The 23207-nt window shown below is 35.6% G+C and overlaps 1 protein-coding gene across 1 annotated transcript; it reads right to left on the bottom strand.

The window, feature by feature from the left end:
• Window positions 1–1411: 1411 nt before the first annotated feature.
• On the bottom strand, window positions 1412–22987 carry LOC139198016 (uncharacterized). Its single transcript, XM_070826248.1, has 3 exons — window positions 22762–22987; window positions 22481–22675; window positions 1412–2040 (listed from the first exon to the last, which is right to left on the bottom strand). Exons 1-3 carry the CDS (start codon window positions 22985–22987, stop codon window positions 1412–1414), a joined length of 1050 nt encoding a protein of 349 aa, XP_070682349.1.
• Between the last annotated feature and the right edge of the window lie 220 nt (window positions 22988–23207).

The following is a 23207-nucleotide window of genomic DNA, read 5'->3' as shown; positions in this document are numbered from 1 at the left end:
TCAAATATACGTCCCATCAGAGTCACTACATAATAATTTATAGGGTAGTATATATTGACAAAATTCATTTAAATTTCCTGCTTCGCTTGTCGTCCAAAATGTTTTTCTGAGATATGGATAAAGATTACGTAGGGAATAGTCCTCTCAAACATTTATTTGGTACGTATAGTATGTATTTTAAAAGTGCCAACTATTAATGAATCATTCTTCCTTCTGTGACAAGTGGATGAAACACCATGTTCGTAGCAGAAGGGATATTGTTGAAGGTTTCCATGGACAAGTTGCATTATCGTGACTCATGCATTGCAAACTGAGTGAAAAACAGTCCTTTGATTCGGTTTCTCTGCTTATAGATGTGCAAGATCTTGCAGATATATGTAATCGAGGTGAAATGATTTTAGCATCCAATGCTGTGGAATTAGGGTTTGGCCCATATAATGCAAACGCATGAACATTTTGGGCTGCATGTAAATTTCTGTGATCAGACAAACAATCTAGTTGGATTGGGTGTGTATGCAATAAAACTACAGTTCATTGTTTGTCCGTATTGTTGGAAACTTGGAATATGGTAGAGATCTTCAGATGAGCAAACATTCGAATATAATGGGCTTTTTCACCAAAAGGAGGGAAAAAGTTCTGTGGGCTTTGAAGCACCCTGAAAATCCAACTGTTTTGTAAACTTAGGGCGAATAACTTATATGTTTTGTAGAAAAGAGGGAAAGAAAAAAATGATTGACATAAAAATGCAGAGTACATAAAGGAAAGAGGGAACCATCTTAGCACTTCTCTTTTCAGGTAAAAATTGTCAAACTAAAGAATGAAAATCTCTTTTTGCCACATTAGGCTTAATTCACCACATTATCACAAACATAGAGTACTTCAACTTTAGAACCATGATAGGACATACAGCTTTATTGATTAAGCAAATTTATTCGTTCCGTACTTTTCAAGTTCAAAGAGTTGAATATTATACCGGAAAAAACATGTTTATTGATAGATAAAAATACCAAATACAAAGAGGTCCTTATATAGAGAAAGTCTAAAGCAAACCCTAGACTAAAACCCTAAAACAAATCCTAGACAAACTCAAATACTTAATGGGCAAGTAACTAATCCTTGACCCGCAAGACAACTAATAACAATCTAAATTCAATCTAAATTCCAACACTCCCCGTCAAACTCATGGCGGAACACAGACATGAGTTTGCCAAATCAGATGTGGATGCAAGACTCAAAATTCTAGTGCTAATGCCACTACCATGCCGATGCCAATGCCAACTTCAAACTACCATGTCCAATCATCCTTCCTAGAATCAGATTTTGAATCGGTTGCAATATGTAAAACAAAAGTTGTTGAGCCTGCAAGTGGTGATTTCTATGGAAATTCATGTTGCTGAGATAACTTAGGACATTATAATTTCCAATACCCTTTCCCTTTACAATAAGAACACTTATCCATAGCAACCCTACAAGATATGGCCGCAACCAATGCTGAAGTGTTTGACAAAGATGAAGAGAGCCTATGCGACTGCACACAGACTTCTTCGGCTTGTAACTCATTAAGAACAGAATCAACAGATGGAAGAGGAGTTCGATGAAGGATGGAGCTACAGAGTGTCTCGAACTCATCTCGAAAAGGCATTAGAGACTGAACAAGACGTTCTTCTCTATATTGACAATAAAGCTTGACAATGCCAAGTTCTTCAGGCTCAGTCAATGCAAGTTGATCCCAAAGATCAGTTAGTTCATTGTAAAAAACTTGAATACTCTTATCACCTTGCTGGATTGCACGAATCTCCATTTCTAATTGATACCTCTTAGCAAAATTGGCCTTGGTATACAACTTTGCCAAGTGATCCCAAACGTCCTTAGATGTTGAGAACTTAGCAAGTTGCATTCCAATAGTCAAATCAACATAATTATTAATCCAAGTAATAATCTTTGAATTATTCATGTTCCATGCAGCAAACAATTCAACATGTTTATCATCTTTGGGGTTATTTGGAATATAAATCATTCTAGAAACATAACCCCACAAACCTTTTCCAACCAAAAAAATTCTTCATCACATACGCCCAATACACATAATTATTTCCATTTAATTTCACACCAATAGCTTGTAAGAAATCATCCTTTGCAGACGCCATGACAACACTAAGGAACAAGATACTTGATCACAAGTAAGCGACGGTGCGACTATGCAGATGCAGAATCAAAGTGGGACTGATGCAGATGCAGACTGATGCAAGTTGCTGCGATGATTGCAGCGATTCGAGCAGGTACAAATTCAAACCGATGCAGGTAGATTGCAGTCGGAGGGGTCCATATAGGTGTAGCAGTGTGGAGTGATCTGGTGCGATGGTGGGCTAGGCACGGTGGTTCCTGAGACAGCGACCTTGCTCTTGATATCAAGTTGAATATTATACCGGAAAAAACATATTTATTGATAGATAAAAATACCAAATACAAAGAGGTCCTTATTTAGAGAAAGATTAAAGCAAACCCTAGACTAAAACCCTAAAACAAATCCTAGACAAACTCAAATACTTAATGGGCAAGTAACTAATCCTTGGCCTGCAAGACAACTAATAACAATCTAAATTTAATCTAAATTCCAACACAAAGTCCCTAAGCTAATAACGTTGTTTGATAGAAAAGAGAGGGAAAAAAAACTCAGAACCATGAAGAAATATTTTTGTTGGACAATTATTCACATTTGGTACTGATGCCTTGTTTCACAATAATGGATAGATCACTCCTTAAATTATGGTTGGTAATTGAAAGATTGAAGAAAAATTGTCAAATAAAAGCACTCATTAAAAAGTAGGGGTGAGCATTGGGTGGTTCGGATCGGGTTGGTAACCTAAGTAGATGGTAAACCAACTTACCCAAACTATTTTTAAATGGGTTGAGTTTGGGCGGCAAGTTCTACAAGTTTGGCCTAATTACCTTTTTTTATTTTATATTTCTAATGAAAATATGAGTGACAAATATTAAAGATTCGTAGTATACAAGGCATAAATCATATGAATTTGGTGTTACAGAATCACATGTTACTTAAATTAAAATTTCATCACTCAAAGTAGGTTTAGGAATCAATATTGTACTACACAAGTACGGTTGAGAATTATTGAATTTTATGTATGTATGTGGGCCGGTTTACCAGTGTTCCAACTCCCACGGACGGGCATCTCCCGCTACTTGAGCGCGTAGTTCTCAACCACCCAAGAAGCAAAAGATTTGGGATCCAGGCCCCTGCGCGAGTCTTAATTTTTTAGTAAAGTAAAGCTTTGGCTCCCAGTAAAAAACGAGAAAGATGCACTAAACAATACCTCCTAAACCCCCTGCCAAGTGATCGAGGCATCGGGCCCGATTTAGAGAAAGGGGAGGCCTCCGTTGATTGTGTACGAACAAAATATAACAAGGGTCGGCTTTTTATTAGGATTTTTTTTGGGTTGGTCGGTTTTGTTAGGATTTTATAATAGGATACGGATTATAATCTTCTAGGGCTGAGGATTGCTTTTCTGTTGGGTCTTTATAAATTCATCTCTTTCTAAATTAAAAGCCTAGGACGATAAGAACCCACCCCCATACCCTCCTTAAAAATGAAAGACATACAGACACTGCTTTAATATGATCAGAGATAGACGTAGTAGATTAGCATGAGACTTATAGTCCTCAATAAACGCAATATAAAACCAATATATGTTGAAAATAGTGTTTTATAACTAGTGTGATTACGTAAACAAAACATATGTTGAAAATAGTGTTTTAAAAGACCCTTTTTTTCTTGTATAACTTGTATTATTTGGAGGGTAGGTAAAACCATTATAATTAGTAATAATAAAGGCACTTGACATGAAAAATAATATACATAATTCCTCAAATTAGCATTAATAAATATATGAAACTCTTCTTGTGAAGGAGTAATTTTTGGAGTCTAAAAGATATCTTGTGGAGGAGGTATCAAGCTAGTATGTATTGATTTGTTTCCATCTTTAAATCTTGTGTCAGTATGTCTTGACAGTTCAATTTTCTTTTATCCATATCGAGTCACAATCAATAGGGACTATTTAACCTGCGGCTTACTAATATCCTATCGATGATGGGCAAGCTTCGAACTCTAAACCTATTTTTCAACTCATTACCTCTCTTCTTGATCATATGCGATTGTATTTATCATTAAACACCAGAGAGCTTGCTGATGAATGTGCTTTGGGGAAGATACTTACATATGTATACGTACAAGATATATTGGTTCTCATGCTTAGTTATCATTAGTCAATACTCATAGATCAAAAGACAAAACAGAGCTATCTGATGGATAATATAGTTTTATGTACTTAACAACAAAACGCTCTAGCTAGGAACAAACTTGACGGGCTTGACAAGAAATACAGCAAATCAAAATTCAACTGTTGCTTGTTTGTTATACAACGTCACAGTTAATTTTGGATTGGATGCTCTAATTCTACTACTATACAAAAGCAACAATCCAAATACAATCCATGTATTAGTTCTTCTTTTGCAATAGAACCAAAAATGGTATCTATATATATATATATATAGTGATCGTAAATGTTATAATGGATTACGGCTCATTTCATCATACAAACTCATTATGAGCCTAAGCCCACTCCCCCCCCCCCTAAATGTAAATAATATCGTTTGTTAAAAAAAAAAAAAAAAAAAGTTGAGGAATTGTTGATCGGTGATGATATGAATGGAGGTTTACTTTTTCTCGCATGAGTTTTCAATTATAGGAAAGTAGTTTTCTTTAAACGAACATTAATAAAGGATTACTCAAAACCTTAATGCAAATAAATGAGAAGAAATGTCATATTCGGCAAAGAAATACGCCGCTTGCATTAAAATTAATGAGTGCTAATAGACCCACCCCATTATTCTATTCTAAACTCACATTATAATCCCATCCACCATAAAATATTAAAAAAATTAAAATGTGTTGCAGTCATATTTAAAATAAGAATGTGATTGTGTAAATCATAATGTATCTAGAGATATCTTTGAATATTTCCTTTAGTAGTTAATATCCTATTAGAGTTGTAATCCCAAAAAGGTAAGGATTTAACATATCATACTACTATAAATAAAGGAACAAGGGATGATACAAGACACACTTCACAATTAAATCTCTCTTCTCTCTCTTATTGCTGCCGACATCCCCCTCTCTATTCCCTTAGAATAGCTCAGTTAAATAAACTTACAACATGTTATTAGTATGCTCTTGCCAAAAGTTAAGGAACTGAATGACCGTAGGAGGAGGCTTTCTTCTACAAAATTCAAAGGCTTTTACTTGTTTTCTGTCAATCAGGTACGCTTAAAATAACGTAAGATATTTGAAACGACCATGAAGCATGAAAACATTCCCTATGATGCATGAACCTTCTGATATATATATATGTTTCATGCATTACGCAATTATATTGCTATGTGGAATTTGTGGGTCAAAGAATATAAATAAAAGGGCTTTTAGATCCAGGTCCAAAAACATAGAGTGTTTTTAGGAGTGACTCCAGTTATCTAATTATATGTTTTTATTTCTTTTATACTCCTTTTATATTTTCTAAAAATAATAAAAATCAATAAAAATATTTTAATATTATGCATTTTTCAACTCCAAAATATCTAATTAATATCTTATAAACAAAAAAAATTAATATACTAACATAAATCTATCTGCAAAACATTCTACCCTAACTCAAGTAGCAAATATATGAATGTATATTATACCTATAAGTGAGATATGAAACTTAACTAAAAGGTAGAAAAAAAAACATAATATACCTATAAGCAAGACACATTAATCTGTGACATGTTGACTATGAAAAAGAATTTGTCATATATGTAGATAAATACAATTAACCTGTGATATAGGTTGATTATAAAAAATTTTAAAAAATCTATAAATGGGTTAAAGCAGGAGGAAGAACAAGAAATAACAAAAAAAATATATATATAAAAAGAAATAATCAAAGAGATAATTAGGAAGAAATTTGATTTTTACAATAAGTTTTTTCTTTTAAGAGATAATTATTGATAATAAAATAATTAAATTTAAAGAATTGGACTTATTTTAATAAATTGGACCATTCCTACTATTGGCTCAAAAAATTGGAGTTATATCAAGTTTCTTAGAAGCAATTTAGGGTTTTTCAAACCCTAGAGAAGTTGAAAAAAAATAATAATAAAATTCTGGGAACGATGCGGCACCGCCGCCACACCACTACCGTGGCACCATCGTTGACCTCTGCGCTGGCTCGCAACCCAGCTAAGTCAGGACAACATCATTCCGACATCTAGATCATGGCAGCAGCCATTTGGGTTTTGCTGCACCTAAACGGACATGCTAGACCTTCGACTTGGTAGGCTTACATATGCCCGAAACCCAGCACATCCCCTAAGAAAGCTTGCAGCCTTTTCTTGGACCTGTCCATGTGTTCTCGACCCAATAAGCTAGCAGCCTTATGCTAATGGGCTTTGTCCTGCACCATAAGCCCACCTGCTGTATGCCCATGTCGTTTGCTGAAACTTATCCATGCTTCAACCTACTTGCCCGCAGCTTTTGCTGCTGGACTTGACTCACCTCGACCTAAAAACCAGAAACCCAGCTTTGGCTGGGCTTCCTCACACCAATCTGTAAGCCAGCCTTGGGTTGGGCTTGACCTGTGCCTAGTTTTCAGGCCTAAAACCAACAGCTTTTGTTGTTGGGCTGCCCGGACCACACAACCAGAGGCCTGCAACCTTTCCATGACCCAATAAGCCTACAGTCAAATTGCATGGCCTATTGCCGTATTATTTTTTCGACCCAATGCCAATTTTTGGCAATCCCCGCATTATAAATCATGCCCAAAATATTTTTTGGGATACTTTGGTTTACGCTAATTAATTCTAATTTAATTATCAATTGGTTTATCACCAACCGAAGCTAATTTGACATGTCTGTCATTATTTTGCTTCCACGATCGACCTTATTTGGTCCCGATCTATTGAATTAATTAAAAGTGACTTGCATTCTATTAATCTGATAATTAATCCAAAATTATTGACATGGATATCACTTTTGAACATTAACGATTCAATAATTTATTTAAATACTTTGAACCATTGGCATCCTTTTGTAGTCTCGAACCTCTCACACTTGAGTTCCCGAAGCAACTCAAATCCACTACACTTCAATCAGCATATTGCATTCTGTGTTCTAGTAGGAACCTCTCCTTTATGAACTAATCGTTCATAAAACTAAATTGAACCTATAGTTTCATATTTAGTGTCTTTGAAACCCGAAGTTTTCAATCAAAACTTACCACATAAAACCTGTAGCTTTCATGTTTAAATTAAACCAGTACATGTCTATAGAACTCGAATGTTCTACAATGTATGTCTATGGATTACCATATGCCTAACCATGTTTTGTTGTACCCTCCGTTTTAAAGACATATCGAACTTGAACAAGCTCGATTTCACCATTCTGGAACTTGAACAAGCTATTGCAATGATCTTTATTTGAAGACATATCCATGATGCTCTGTAGACCGAGTACCTCACTGAGGAGGACCAACGCACCCTTTGACTTACTTTGGCCGATCATTTCGATCACCCAAAAGACATCTACTTGCCTAAAGCAAGACACGACTAGCAGCATCTTCGCTTCCAAGACTTTAAGTCTGTGAATGAATACAACTCTGAAGTTTGTAGAATCCGATCATTGCTTAAGTTTTGTAAAGTGGACTTAACCGAATCAGATCTCCTGAAGAAGACCTATTTGACCTTCCATGTCACCAATATTGTCCTACAGCAACAATATAGGACACAAAAGTTCACCAATTTTTTGGATTTGATCTTTGTTTTACTTCTCGATAAAAAGTAGAACCAGCTTTTGATGAAAAATCATCAAGCTTGACCCACTGGCTCAAACGTCGCGCCTGAAACGCATGCGACCGATTCTAGCAGCCACAAACGACGCAAAAATCATCTTGGCCATGACAATGGGCGGCAAGCCTAACCATAGGCCTAATGTCAATAGAGCTAAGGCCCACCAAAGGGAGGAAATTAGACCCAGAAACACCAACCCCTTGCCTCTAAGGCCCCAAGAACAAGGGAAAAACTACCGTTCAATCAGCTTCCACTGAAATGGACATGTGTTATCGTTGTGGATCAAAGGATCATTGTTCATGTGTATGCTGAGCTACCCCCGAGGCTATTGCCAAGTATCATTCCCGTCGTGAGTCTAACTTTGCCCATGTGGAACATCCTGAATATGCTACTACATTCATAGAGATATCAGTTTTCAGGAGGCATCAGCTCCTATAGACGAATAAGTTTTATTCTTCTAGACATGTTTTAAGGTGTTTTTACCCCTAGTGGCCAAACCCACTAGGAGTGGCCGGACTTCCCCCTAATTTTTATGTTTATGGTTTAATTTTTGGACAATTTTTCTAAGTATTTAGAATAATTTGTTTGGTTTTTGTTTGTTTTGAATTATGGATAATTTTTTTTAAGGATATTATTTCTTGAATTGATTAATTGAATGAATGGAATTATATTTATGCATGTGACCAATTCAATCAATTTATTTCTAGGTATGTCTAGTGGGGAAGTTAGTTGTCTGGCTGATAGTGCCACGCACACCATATTGCGTGAGCTACACTATTTTACTAACTTCGTACCTAAGAAAGCACCTCTGACAACTCTCTCAAACTCATCCAACCTGATTGAAGGATACGAAAAGGCTTGTATCATGTTGTCTAATGATACCGTCTTAACCATTAAATAGGCCCTCTATTCTTCACGTTCTAGAAGAACGTTGTTGAGTTTTAGAGATATTCAAGATAATCAATATCGTATTGAAACCACTGAAGAGAATAGATCTGAATTTCTTTGTATCACTTCTTACGAGTATGGCCATAAGCATATTCACGAGAAGTTAGAACATCTCCCGAGTGGGTTGTACATCACAGCCATTTACGGCATAGAAGCCTACCATGTGGCCGACCCTGTGCCTGTGTTCCAGAGCACTTTGCTACTTTGGCATGGTTGTATGGGACATCCCAGATGTGACATGATACGCCGTATCCTCAAATCATCACATATGTGTCATTTACCTCCCTACATTGGATTCCCGCTATACAAAACGTGTTCTTTGGCTAAGTTGAATACTCAACCCTCAATTACAAAGATTATTCACAGCCCTCCTAAGTTTCTTCAAAGGATTCAAGGGGATATTTGTGGACCTATCCAACCAATATGCGGATCATTTAGATACTTTATGATGTTAGTTAATGTATCGACACGATGGTCACATGTTTTCCTACTATCCACACGCAACGCTGCATTTGCGAAACTTCTAGCACAAATTATTAAGTTAAGGGCTCACCATCCTGATTATCCGATCAAGTCGATTCGACTGGGTAACACTAGAGAGTTTACGTACTTTTAACAATTATTGCATGTCAGTTGGGATTGAAGTCGAACATCCTGTACCCCCTATGTTCACACCCAAAATGGCTTGGCAGAAGCTTTCATAAAGCGTATTCAATTGATAGCTTGGACTTTGGTTATGTGAACCAAACTACAGGTATATGCCTAGAGCTATGCAATATTGCACGCAGCTATGCTGGTTCGCCTAAGGCCCATCGCTACCTAACCTCATTCACCATTACAGTTGGTTACTCGATACGAGCCTGACGTCTCGCATTTATGTGTGTTTAGGTGTGCAGTCTATGTGCCAATAACTTCGCCACTAAGTACCAAATTAGGTCCTTAGAGAAAAATGGGAATCTATGTCGGTTATGATTCGTCATCAATTATTCGTTATTTAGAGCCCTTGACAGGAGATATCTTTACCACACGTTTTGCGGATTGTCACTTTGATGAGACAGTCTTCCCGTCGTTAAGGGGAGATAAGCATACTAACGTTCCTGAAGAACACCGCGAATTATCGTGGTATGCTTCCACTATGTCTCATTTAGATCCCTGCACTGCCCAGTCTAAATTGAGGTGCGATGAATTATAAATATTCAGAGCATTGCTCAAAGCTTGCCAGATGCTTTTACTGATATAGCTAAGGTGACAAGATCATATATATGTGCTGCAAACGCACTTGCAAGGATAGACGTACCTCGTGTACGTCGTAATCCCACTTACGAAGGTCAGACCATCCCTGAAGGTAGGGATGCCATACCTTCCACGTGGCACAGTACATTGGTGATTAGCCAATCATCTGCTCCGACCCTGAAGCATGGCAAACCCTTTGGTTCAAAGGATTCACAACCCTGGATGAGGAAAATGACACAAACTAGTGACCCTAGTTTGAACTTGACCATCGCTCACTCATTTGTTCCAACATATGAGGTTATTCTAGATTAAGGTGATGCCTTAGATAAGACAACCCGATCTCCTGAGAATCGCGAGATTTTGGTCCACTACGCAGTATTAGATAAGGTTTGGAATCTAAATGAGATGATCGTCGATGATGCATTTGCGTACATAGTAGCTACTGATATCATGCTTAGCGATGACATTGAACCACGTTCCATTGATGAATGCCAACGTAGAACGGATTGGTAAAACTAGAAACAAGCAATCCAGGTCGAACTCGATTCGCTTGCGAAACTTAAGGTGTTTAGACCTATAAATCCTACTCCACCACATGTGAAGCTTGTAGGCTACAAGTGGGTTTTTGTGAAGAAGCATAATGAAAAGAATGAAATAGTGTGATACAAAGCACGCCTCGTAACGCAAGGCTTCTCTCAACGTCCTGGGATTGATTACGAGGAGATGTATTCCCCCGTAATGGATATTATAACGTTCCGCTACATAATAAGAGTGGTAGTTTCTGAAAAACTGAATATGCAGCTTATAGACGTGGTAACTGCTTATCTCTATGGGGATCTAGATACGAAAATCTACATCAAAGTTCCAGAATGACTTCCATTGACTCGTTCAAATAGCTCTAGACCACATAACACTCCCTCTATGAGATTGAGGAGATCACTCTACGGATTGAAACAATCCGGACGGATGTGGTATAACCGTCTGAGTGAATATTTGACAAGTCAGGGTTATGTGAACAACAAATTATACCCATATGTGTTCATAAGGAAGTCATATTCCGGATTTGTGATCATTGTAGTTTAGGTCGACGACATAAACCTCATCGGAACTCCCGTAAAGCTTAAGGAAATTACCGTTCACTTGAAATCGAAATTTGAAATGAAAGATCTTGGGAAAACTTGATATTGTCTCAGCTTGGAGATCGAGCATTGTTCGGATGGAATCCTAGTACATCAATCGAATTACACCCAAAAGGTGTTGTGACATTTTAATGAGGATAAAGTGAAGCCTCGAGTACTCCCATAATTGTTCGAACTCTAGATGATAAACGAGATCCTTTCCATCCCAAGGAGAATGAGGAAGAGATTTTGAAGCCTAAAGTTCCATACCTAAGTGCAATTGGGGCTTTATTGTACTTGGCTTAATACAGACCTGACATCTCCATCGCTGTTAATCTTTTGGCTAGATATAGCAATGCGCCCACACGCGGACATTGGAATGGTGTTAACATTTTCCGCTACGTCAAGGGTATGACAGATTTGGGCTTGTTTTGCACCCACGAATCCTCGAGATGAGCCACCGCCCCCCTCAATTCTCGAGTTGATTTCCACCTTATTAGTTACGCAGATGTTGGATATTTGTCTGACCCACATAGGGCACGTTCTCAAATGGGCTATGTCTTTACCGTTGGAGACACCGCTATATCTTAGAGGTATACTAAGTAAACGCTAGTTGTGACTTCTTCGAACCATGCTGAGATCCTCGCCCTGCATGAAGCATTGCATGGGTGCTTTTGGTTGAGAGCAATCATGAAACATATTCGAAGTACTAATGGTCTTACTTCCACCATTAACCTTTGTACGACGATCTTTGAAGACAATGCAGCATGTATCAAGTAGTTAAAGAAGGGATACATGAAATGAGACAACACCAAGCATATAACGCCAAAGTTCTTTTATTCTCACCAACAACAACAACATCAGAACATTGAAGTCAAGCAAATCCTTTCCCAGGACAACCTGGCTGATCTCTTTACCAAGTCATTGCCCAAGTCTGCTTTTCAGAAGCTCGTCCAAGGAATCGGTATACGTAAATTATCTAAGTTGAATCGCTTGTAGTTCTTTTATTTGGAAGTTATGTCTAACTCAAAGGGAATATCCTAAAGTATACTTACTTGATCTTAATGTACTATTTTTCCTACGATTATGAGCATTTTTCCCACTGGGTTTTTGCTACCTAACGAGGTTTTGATGAGGCACCCATCCTGGGATGATCATACTTCGTTGAGTTCACTATTTACGTCCTGTTTGATGTTTGTTTTAAAAATTATGCATACTTCTCACTTTTCTCCTTAATCTATGGGTTTTCACCTGCCTTAGGTTTTACCATAGCGAGGTTTTGTAAGTTTTACTACCAATGCATACTTTCTTTATATTTGAGACTCGTATTCACCCGTTGTGCCGCCGACTTCCCCAATTGTTCTACCTTATCTGCTAAAGATCTGATGCGATATTTTGTTTGAGTATTTACACAATCAAGGGGGAGTGTTGCTGCCATATTTAGAATAAGAATGTGATTGTGTAAATCCTAGTGTATCTAGGGATATCTTCGAATATTCCTTTTAGTAGTTAATATCCTATTAGAGTTGTAATCCTAAAAGGGTAAGGATTTAACCTATCTTACTACTATAAATAAAGGCACAATGGGGTGATACAAGGCATACCTCACAATTAAATCTCTCTCTTCTCCCTCTTATTGCCACCGGCCTCCCCCTCTCTATTCCATTAGAATAGCTCAGTTAAACAGGTCTACAACAAAATGTTATTTCTTCACCCACCATTATTCCCAAGATAGTCTCTAATATATATTTGTTTAATTGTCAAAGAATAATATTAATATGCTTAAAAAATAAATAAATAAATAAACCACCATCCTTTCTTAATTGCAATATTGTACCTCCATTACCCTAGCCACCCCAACACCTCCACCCATCCCCCTAAAAAGCCAAAACCTTTGACACTTTCTTGGTGGCATCTCCTTTGAAAAGAGATAAACAAGAGGGGGAGGAAGAGAGAAGCATGAAGGGAGATTGCTCCAATACAGAGGCAGTTGCCCCAAATCAATTTATTCCAATTGGGATTTGGGTATTTTTCAACTTGAAAATTTGGGTTGTCGTCGTACTCTTCCATGGTGCCTCCTCTATTTTGCATCTCCATTCTACACGTGACTAGTAGCTGCCGTTGTTCGTCTATGAGGAAGAGGAAGAGAGGATGGAAGTGGTAGGACTGGAACTGAAAGGGAGAGTGGGGTGGCGTTTGTCGCTGGGGAGGGGTGATGGATGATCGGAGACTTGATAGTCGTCAGCTCATCTTGTTTTAATTTGTCTGATTACAATTATAACGAATTTATTTATGGATTTAAAAGTCTTTTGCTAAAAGGATAAATATGTGATTGCATTTTCATTAAAATGTAAGTGTGAAAATAAGACGGGTGGTTTTAGTAGCACTCGAATTAATTAATTAGAGACACTCCTTGGACTAGCTAAAACGAGCTTTTGAGGCAGCTAGGGTTCTAACGTTATGTAATAACATTCACGTCCTTCTAATGTATCTCAAATTCAAACCTTCAACCAAAATAATTAAGGCACCCAGCTAATGGTACATGTTCATCATTTGTGCTTAAAATTCGACATCTCACTATCAAATATTGATACATAATGATTCATTTGTTCTAAAACTTGTGCTAATATACTATTCTAAGAGCATCTACACGTACACGATGGAAATTCTATAAAATCATAATTTATCATGAGCTAGCGCTTTGGTAATGTTGCAAAGTGTACCGTAAAATGGATTCTCTTCCCACTAATTCTGAATCAAGGAATGGAATCAGCTTGCTTTATTGACTTGGAAGTCTTGAATTAGTACCAAAGAAGACTACAAAAACAAAGGCTGACCTAACGACTACCGTTTAAGCAACTTATTTAGCAAATTATGAGAAGCTGACACGTCACTCCGCATCAGCACGGGCCACAGATTCATATTATCGTTTTGGACCATCCACTAACAAATTTAATTAGGTTTAATTAAACAAGGTGTTGCTTGTATGGGGAAACCTTAATTTTGTCCGCCACATTCGAGAACTTATGTCATGCTTTGATTAAAACTGTGGGAATCAATTAGGGCATGAAGAGACAGAAGCAATTACAAGGGTCTTGATTTCACTAAGCAACAGCAGAGTAGTCATCCAATTGTAAACCAGACATGACTTTGTATGGAGGCACTCAAGTTCATTAGGTAAGTGGACCATTAATCATTCTTCAAATAACTTGATTGGGATTTCATCATACTTTACGTATCCTACGCAACAATAAAATGTTTAGCTTATTTACTTACTTGGTATGGGTAATCTAAGAAAAAAAATGAGATAAGAAGAAATGAGTATGAGAAAAACTCTCGTTGCTCATTAATTATACCTTAACTTATTCACTCTTTTAGGTATTGCTAAACACATTAATGAAACTGATTCTTATTCTTTACAACATCATTCCTCTTAATAACACTGCAAACATTTAAATACATGAATGAGAATGTTATGTATTGCTTATTCCTTACAATGTCCTAAAGTTATCTTTGACTCGAATCAAAATAGTCCAAGTTATACCATATCACATGCATAGAGATTACAAAGTCAGATTTGAGTTTTAAACTTTAACTCTTGTGCATTTAAAATAATTTATACTCAATTACATATAAATCAAAAATACAAATTTTAATCTGTATCTTCTAAGGTGGAGTCCGAATTTTAACACTAGAGCTACATCGAATTTGAACTATAACTTTGAATATTATTCTAAAGTCATATATGAACTCCAAACTTTTAATATTGAGTCAAATTTAGAATCAAATTTAACTTTATACTCTAATTTTTAGGTGCATTTCTATTAATTTTAACTTCTCACTCAAATTAACTGTATATTGCTAATGCCACCAAACAAATTATTATCAAAGTAAGTGATATTTTTTAGAAGTAATTAGAATTCCTTACATTTTTTCCAATTTGCTTAAACTAAACATCTGTTCTTTTACAAAATTTGGTTAAAATGCTTTGGTCAACTGCCAGCATTTTTTTATTTATTTAATATATATCCACTTAAGCTAACTAACAACTAATTTCCTACAATCTACGAATTTTAAATTTGTGGCTTCATTAAAAATGTTAATTTAACTAATTCCTTATTATCACTAAAAAAATAGTCGCTTCCTTTATTAAAAAAAAAATTCATTAATACTTTCATAAGAAAACTTTATCAATTTGTTAAAATTTTACGTATAGTTATATAAATATTATATTTAAAATTTATGGTACATTTGAAAATAAACGTACCGACTTTTGGTATGTTATCTAAACGTACCAAGAGACAAAATGTACCAAAAATTCAAATGTACCATATAATCAAGCGTACCAATATTATAGGTAATTAGACATACCTCTAATAAAATTGTAAAAAAAATATTTAATCAAATTCTTCAAATAGATGTTTAATCAATAAAATTAAAAAATGAGGCACTTATGTAAAAAAATTTAAGAGGTGTGCATTTTTGTTTTCCATGTGGAAGAAAATATACAGTAACAAGTTGAGCTTTCCACTTTCCTAAATGGGTATGGACTAGATTTAAGTGGTGGTGGGGGTACTTAAATGAAGCTCAAATCATGAAAAGTGGTGGATTATTCGTGGAAAATGGAAAGCATCATAATTTTCTTTGGACCTGAAATGACCCAACAAGTTTGTTTTGTCTCCCTCCACTTTGGACGGCTATATATACCATGACCCATAATGTTTGTTTCTAAATTCCTTGGCTTTTTTATTTTCTTTTTGGGGTTTCCATAATGTTTGTTTCTAAATTCCTTGTCTTTTTTTATTTTCTTTTTGGGGTTTCCAATTATTTTTTCCTTACGAATTTTTGTTTTGTTCCCAATTGTGGAGATTTGACACAAATTATGTAGTCATTATGATTGAGTCCTAGCTAGCTAGTGACTTTTTTGATTAAGGATATGTCAAAATTGATTTATTGATTTCAATAAGTGGAAGATCAATCCCACATTTGAGTGGAAGCATTCAAACCACAACATGAATATATGTGGCCTTGGTATTCTTAACACAATTGATGAAAGAGCTAATCGCATCTTGGATTTGAAATGAAAGTGAAACTTGTACTGATCCCCTTTGTTTTAGCAAAACGTTTGATGAAATAATTGCCAGATTATTGCTATACTTCATCATAAACATATATCACACAAGGACGAAGCTAGAAATTTCTTTTAGTAGGGGCATCCTAAAAAATATCTAAGAAGACCTTATTATAGGATGTCTTAGTACCCAATATGATAATAGGGATGATTTCAAATGATAGTGTATCACAATTCCAAAGGTACAAAAATTTCAGTCTAGTAGTGGAAAGTGGCAAAATGATGAGAAAAAATATTCCTATATGATAGGCGGGAGAGGGTTTTTTTGGTATGAATGACAAAACAAAAGCACTTTTGCTCATATTATGGAGTGAAGTAGTATGAAGGTATGTTGAACATTAGATACATATATTTACTACAAAGATAACGGGTGTATATTATATAACTGAATTCTGCAATTTAACAAACGAATTACTTGAGTGGGAGCATTTGCCCCCAGTGAGCCTTGATTGGCTTCGTCCATGATCACACATGATTCAAGCTACCTGCTCTCATGATATAAGGCAGTTAATTTTGTCTCCATTTCTTCCAAATACAAGGTCCACAGTTTAAGTGATTCATGGTAGATTGAGAAAATACAATTGAATTAAGATGGTTGAAATTAGTGGTAGAACTAACTTCGAAAATCCTGAGAATGGGCAATGACATATTTTTCAAGTCAATGATATGGAGCCACATGAAGACTGAGAAGCTACATATATGGCAACTTTCAGTCTCCAATGTAGCTTCGCCCTTAGTTAATATGTAGACAAATTAATTAGAAGCTAGCTTAAAACCATTTGTTTGTCACCATTATTTTCATCTACAATGTTATTTTGAGGGTGTCAGGTGATGATGTGATTAATTAGCATATTCACAATTTGTAACAAAAAGATTCCCATTTTTTAAAATTTGGCTTTTTCATTGACCATATTCTTAGATTCCAAGTAATTAATCAAATACAGTATTCCATGCATGTTACTGTGATACCGCTGCAAGTATGACACTGCCAGTAGCTCCGCGTTGATGAGAAATTGCCTCCACGTACATTTTATGAAATCATGACATGTTTCAACATTTTCATGTGCATGAAAAAAAACCCTTTGATTAAAAAAAATTCACCTTTTTCTTGGCTGTTTTTTCTTAATAATTTATTGCTAAAATTAACTCAGACAAAACAAGTATATATGGTTTCTTTAGCTACATATAGTGTGTAAATTTCAAAATATTCTTTCACACAAAAATTGATGACTATTTGCTAAAATGTTTGCAGGCTTCCATGTACCAATAAGAATCTCAACCCAAATAATAGTTAAATAAAGGTTGTATTGTAATTGAGAATTCTTTTGCTTCCGCTTAATGTAGGGTTGATGCTCACCATCTTATTGTTTAAATCTCGAAATTTCTTATCTTAGAGTAAAATCAAGTAAACCAAACTAATTTAAATATAACCAATGAGGTGGTAAGCATCACCCGAACTCATTGTAATTTGCATTGGCATATGGATCCCCACTCAATGCATACTGACCCCATATAAGTTTTTTAGATCTTCTATAAAAAATTTGTCACATGAAGGTATTTATTGTACTAACACATATATTTTTCTTCACCGTTGTCTATGTTTTACGTGTTTATTTAATTTAAATGATTTCTTTTAAAGATTTTTTTTTTCAATTTTGCTTCATTATTGCTTTTTGTTATTTTTAAAAATAAATCATCATCAACTCCATTAATAAAGAAAGAGTTACATAAATTGTGGGGGCTTATTGGAACCTTGCTCAAAGAAAATTCATTGTGAAAACTCTGAATGAAGGAGAAAGAATGCCACACCCTCCTTACAACTCTAGAACGGGTTTACCGACAACAATACAACTAATAGCCGTGCATGGCCAACTTCAAACAAGAAAAGTAAAATTCTAGGTCTGCTATTGTTTATAAGGTGTCCCTCAAATAACTTAAACGTGTTGTTAAACAAGTTTACAAACAGAAACACATAGTACTGCATGGTTATGTTTTCTTTGAAAATAACAATGCAATCATACATAAAAGTTGTGAATATGACACTATACCTATTAGGACAAATTAAATAATTAATGATCCAAAACCAACTCTTAAAAGTACTTGTCCCAAAAAAAAAAACCTCTCGCCTTTCCTATACCCGTGATCCAAACATCAAACCCTAACTAAAGCTCCTCTAGCCATCGGCCTCTTGCTACGGCTCGAGGTCGGCGACAGCTGCTCTTCCTTCTTCCTCTACTCATTATCTCCATCCCTTCCCTGCACCTCTCACTCCTCCATCTCTCTACCCATTATTTTGTGAGCAACCCTTCATGCTTTAATAAACTGTCATTCTCAAAACTGTGAAGATTGAAGAAGTATTGATGAAGATGAAAGAATATGCAGAAAACAAAGAGAGAGATCTCAAGAGTGTTTGAGAGAGAAAGCTTGTATCTTCCTTTAAGATGAAGTAATATTTACAGTGTACACATATACTATTTTTAAAAGTTTTTTAATCTTGTAGTGAAAGCTAACAACCTGGATAAGATTCTAACAACCTTATAACTACCTATTACAATCCTTATAACAACCTATCTTATATGTCGACAAGTGGCTACATATGTGCCCTTGATACATTCTTCACTTGGATCCTTATCTTTGTTACTCTTACATTCCCCCTTAATCTCATGCTTTAGTGAATTGAGCATGAGATTGCCACAGTATTGCTGAAATAATGGAACAAATAACCCTTTTGTAAGAATGTCAACTGATTGATCAGCTGAGCATACATGTTGAACATGAAGGTCTCTTCTAGTAACTCTTTCGCAAACAAAATGGTAATTTATTTCAATATGTTTAGATTTTGCACGAAATACTAGATTTGTTGAAAAGGCTATGGCTGAAACATTATCACAATGTATCATTGGTGGAAGTGTTACTGGAATATGTAAATCACATAAAAGTTATCTTATCCAAGCAAGTTCTGTTGTTGTGATGACAAGTGCTCTATATTCAGCCTCGGTTGATGACCTCGAAACAGTATGCTGCTTTTTTTAAGCCTATGAGATAGGATTTGAACCAAGAAATACAACAAAACCAAAAGTTGATCTTCTGTCATTAGGATCTCTAGCCTAATCTGCATCACTATATGATTGAATGTATAGTGGTCCTGGTTTGAAGTGAATTCCATAGTCTGATGTGCCTTTAAGGTACCTGATAATCTCTTGACTACAATTACATGAGACTTCATTAGATTATGCATGAATTGACATGCTTGATTCACTGGAAAAGCTATATTATACCTTGTGAATGTAAGGTATTGCAGTGCCCCAACAATACTATGATATGGTTTTCCATCATCCTTGATTAGTCTGTGATAGTGCAGATATGGAGTAGCACAAGGTTTACAGTCTTAAAGATCCACTTTATTAACTAAAATTTTCACATACGTAGCACAGGGTTTACAGTCTTAAAGATCCACTTTATTAACTAAAATTTTCACATACTTTGACTGAGACACAAATATCCTTTCAGTATTGTAACTGATTTGTAATCCCAAAAAGTAATGTAAAGTGCCCAAATCCTTCATTTCAAATTCTGATGTCAAATCTATAATGACTTTGGAGATTAGTTGTAGATCATTACCAGTTAATATCACATCATCCACATAGAGTAAAAGTACTACAATTCCCTGTGTTAAGTGTTTAACGAATTGTGAAGGACCATCTTGTGATGCTTGAAAACCCAAACTTGGCAAAAAGCTTATGAATCTTTCATTCCAAGCTCTGAGAGCTTGTTTGAGTCCATACAATGAGTTTTGAAGTTTGTAAACGTAATTGGATGGACAATTTGAACTCTAAAAACTTGGAAGTTGTTCTATATAAACTTTTTCTTGAAAAAGTCCATGTAGAAAGACATGTTGAACATCTAACTGCCTAAGAGACCACTTAAAACGAGTTGTTAAAGCAAGAATGAGTCTAATTGTAGTAGGCGTGGCAATTGGATTGAATGTTTCTCCATAATCAATACCTTTTTCTTGACTGCATCCCTTAGCTACAAGCCTAACTTTGTATCTTGACACTGAACCTTCTGCATTTGTCTTTACTTTATATACGCATAACAAGGTTTTTATCAGGTGGAAGAGGTATTAGGGACCAAGTTTGTTGAGAATGAAGAGTATCAATCTCTTCTTGCATTGCTGATTTCCATTCTGGAATCTTAGATGATGCTTTAAATGTCTTTGGTTTTATAGTAGGTATATGAGAAACTTTTACAGTGGCAGAATAGGCTTTCTTTTTTAACAATACCATTCTTTGACCTTGTCTGCATTGGATGCAGATTCATATGGATTGGAAGAATAACAGTGAGTTGTTCAACTTGGAAATCAAGATCAACAGGGATTGGTGACTTTGTAGATTCTGGTATAGGCACTCTATTAGGTGATGATGATGTAACTGATGTATCTAAGTAATGCAGTGTGAGTGATTGAACAAACTATGTGTCATTAGATCAAGGCGATTGTGTTTTCAAAGATTCTGAAGCTCTAGATGCATTTAATAATTTTGTGGCTATGAACTTTGATTCAAAGATTCTGTGTCTCGAGATGATAATGAATGTATATGAGATGATGGTAATGTAAATCGATTATGCATAGAGATTGATGGTAATGGGATATCATGTGAAAGCAATGGGTTATTGTTTGGTGGTTATGCATTTGATGATATTGTAGAATATGGAAACTGTGTTTCATCAAAAAGGACATGTCTAGATATGTAAATTTTACTGGTAACAGCATATAGACATATAAACCAATTATAGTTTCCTGCATATCCCTGAAAATTGCAAGTTGTTTTTTGTTAAAGCTTTGTAGTATTGTATGGTTTAAGCAATGGATAGCATGCACATCCAAAAGCTTTAGGATGAGCAATATCTGGCACTTTACCAAAGAGTAAGGTATAAGGAGATTACATTTTAAGAATAACACATGACATTCTATAAATCAGATATGTGGTAGTGGCACAAGCATTGAACCAAAATTTTGATGGTAGTTTATAGCAATTTGGCATAATGTAATGGCAGTTTCCACAATATGCCTATGTTTTCTTTGCCATTCCATTTTGTTTTGGAGTGTATGGGCAAGATTTTCAGTGTAAACTGCCTTTTGATGAAAGAAAAGGTTTGAAACTTTCTGCTTGTATTTTCACCACCACCATCACTTTGAAATATTTTAATTTGTGCAGTAAATTGAGTACATAGAAAAGTATAGAACTGAACAAAAATTGCACAAACTTCTTATTAATTATTTATTGACAAAATTCATATGTATCTAGTACATTCATCAACAAAGCTAACATAGTATCTATAGCCTTCAAATGATAACACATGGGCATAACCTCATACATCACTGTGTATCACTTCTAGAGGATGTACATACTTATTTAAGGGATAAGAAAATAGTATTTTAGGAATTTTTCCTTCTAAACAAGGTTTACATATAGTTGGACATATATCCGTGGATGCAAGAGTCTTAGTGTGTTGTAGTGTCACAGAGGTGATAGCATTGGATGGATGTCCTACTCTTTTGTGCCATAAGCTTTTGCTAACTGGTTTTACAAGATAGCATGCATGTAACTGTAAGGATGCAGGTGATAGTTTCTGTGAAGATGGAGGATTAAAGGGAATAAGATAATAACTAGCTCTACACAATCCCTTGAGAAGAATTTTCCCTGTGATTTTGTCATGAACCCAAAAAGAAATATCGTCACATATGAATCTACAGTTGATAAATAGATAGCAGATGTTGTGATAGCTTAGGAACATGCAATACATTTCTCAATGTGAAAGTATGTGTAGGAGCTACTAATTTTGATGTGCTAATATTGAAAATGCTCAAACCCACACCACTAGCAGTAGTTATAATATCATTTCCGTCAAAATTTGCAGCCAAGTCCAAATTTGCAAGGTCAGAAGTCATATAAGATGTTGCACCAATATCTGTAAGCCAATATTACTCAGGTGGTGCATTTGGATTGTGATTAGCATGCATTGCAGTGAGAATAGGAGATGTGGTCTTCCTTGATATGCAAAATTGTTTCTGTGATAGCATTGAGTGGCTAAATGTCCAAACTTCTAATAAATTTAACATTGAACTGTGATGCCAGTGGTTGAATTATTATACCTTTGAAAACAGTCTGCTGCAACATGACCTCTTTGTTGTAGATTTGACAAGTTGGAATCTCAATGGGATGCCCAGGGCAGGAATACTGATAAGGTTTTGGAGTGCCAAAAATTCCAGAACTCGAATTGGGAACATTAAATCTTTGACCACTATTGTATGGAAACCTGCCTCTTCCTTTTTCTCTGAAGTTAGAGCCTTTGTAACCACCAAAATTGTAAGAATTAACGTGATAATTATTTGATGATCCATAATTTGGAGCTGAGCTATGATTTGAATTATGCCCCTTAGAACTTGATCCACCATTAGATTATACTCTTGACTTGAAGATCCAGAACCAACAGAAAACTGTGATTGAGATGGATGACTATCAAGAACCAACACTTTCCCTTTATCTGGTTGAGCACTTGCAGCCATTACAGTCCCAAAGTTCAAGGAAGTCTCAAAAGATTGACCAATAAGCTTCTTCAACAAGCAATTGTGATCTGAAATGTTTAAGAGTAATACCATTTTCCCTTCCTCGAATAACACAACAAAATGTGTTATATTATGCGAAGAGCCCCTTGAGAGCAAGAATGATAACATCATCATCTTCAAATGTGACTTTAACTGCTGCAAGATGGTCTCTTGCATCTTTGATCTTCTAAAGATACACATTTACTGAATCAAACCCTTTCTTTATGTTTTGAAGCTCTGTTTTCATCTGAAAGATGATAGCTTTGGCCACTAC

Source organism: Malus domestica, chromosome 08 (genome assembly GCF_042453785.1).
Source record: "Malus domestica chromosome 08, GDT2T_hap1".
Lineage (NCBI taxonomy): Eukaryota > Viridiplantae > Streptophyta > Magnoliopsida > Rosales > Rosaceae > Malus > Malus domestica.
The sequence above is the reverse complement of the archived record's forward strand: the minus strand, read 5'-3'. Positions and strand labels throughout refer to the sequence as shown.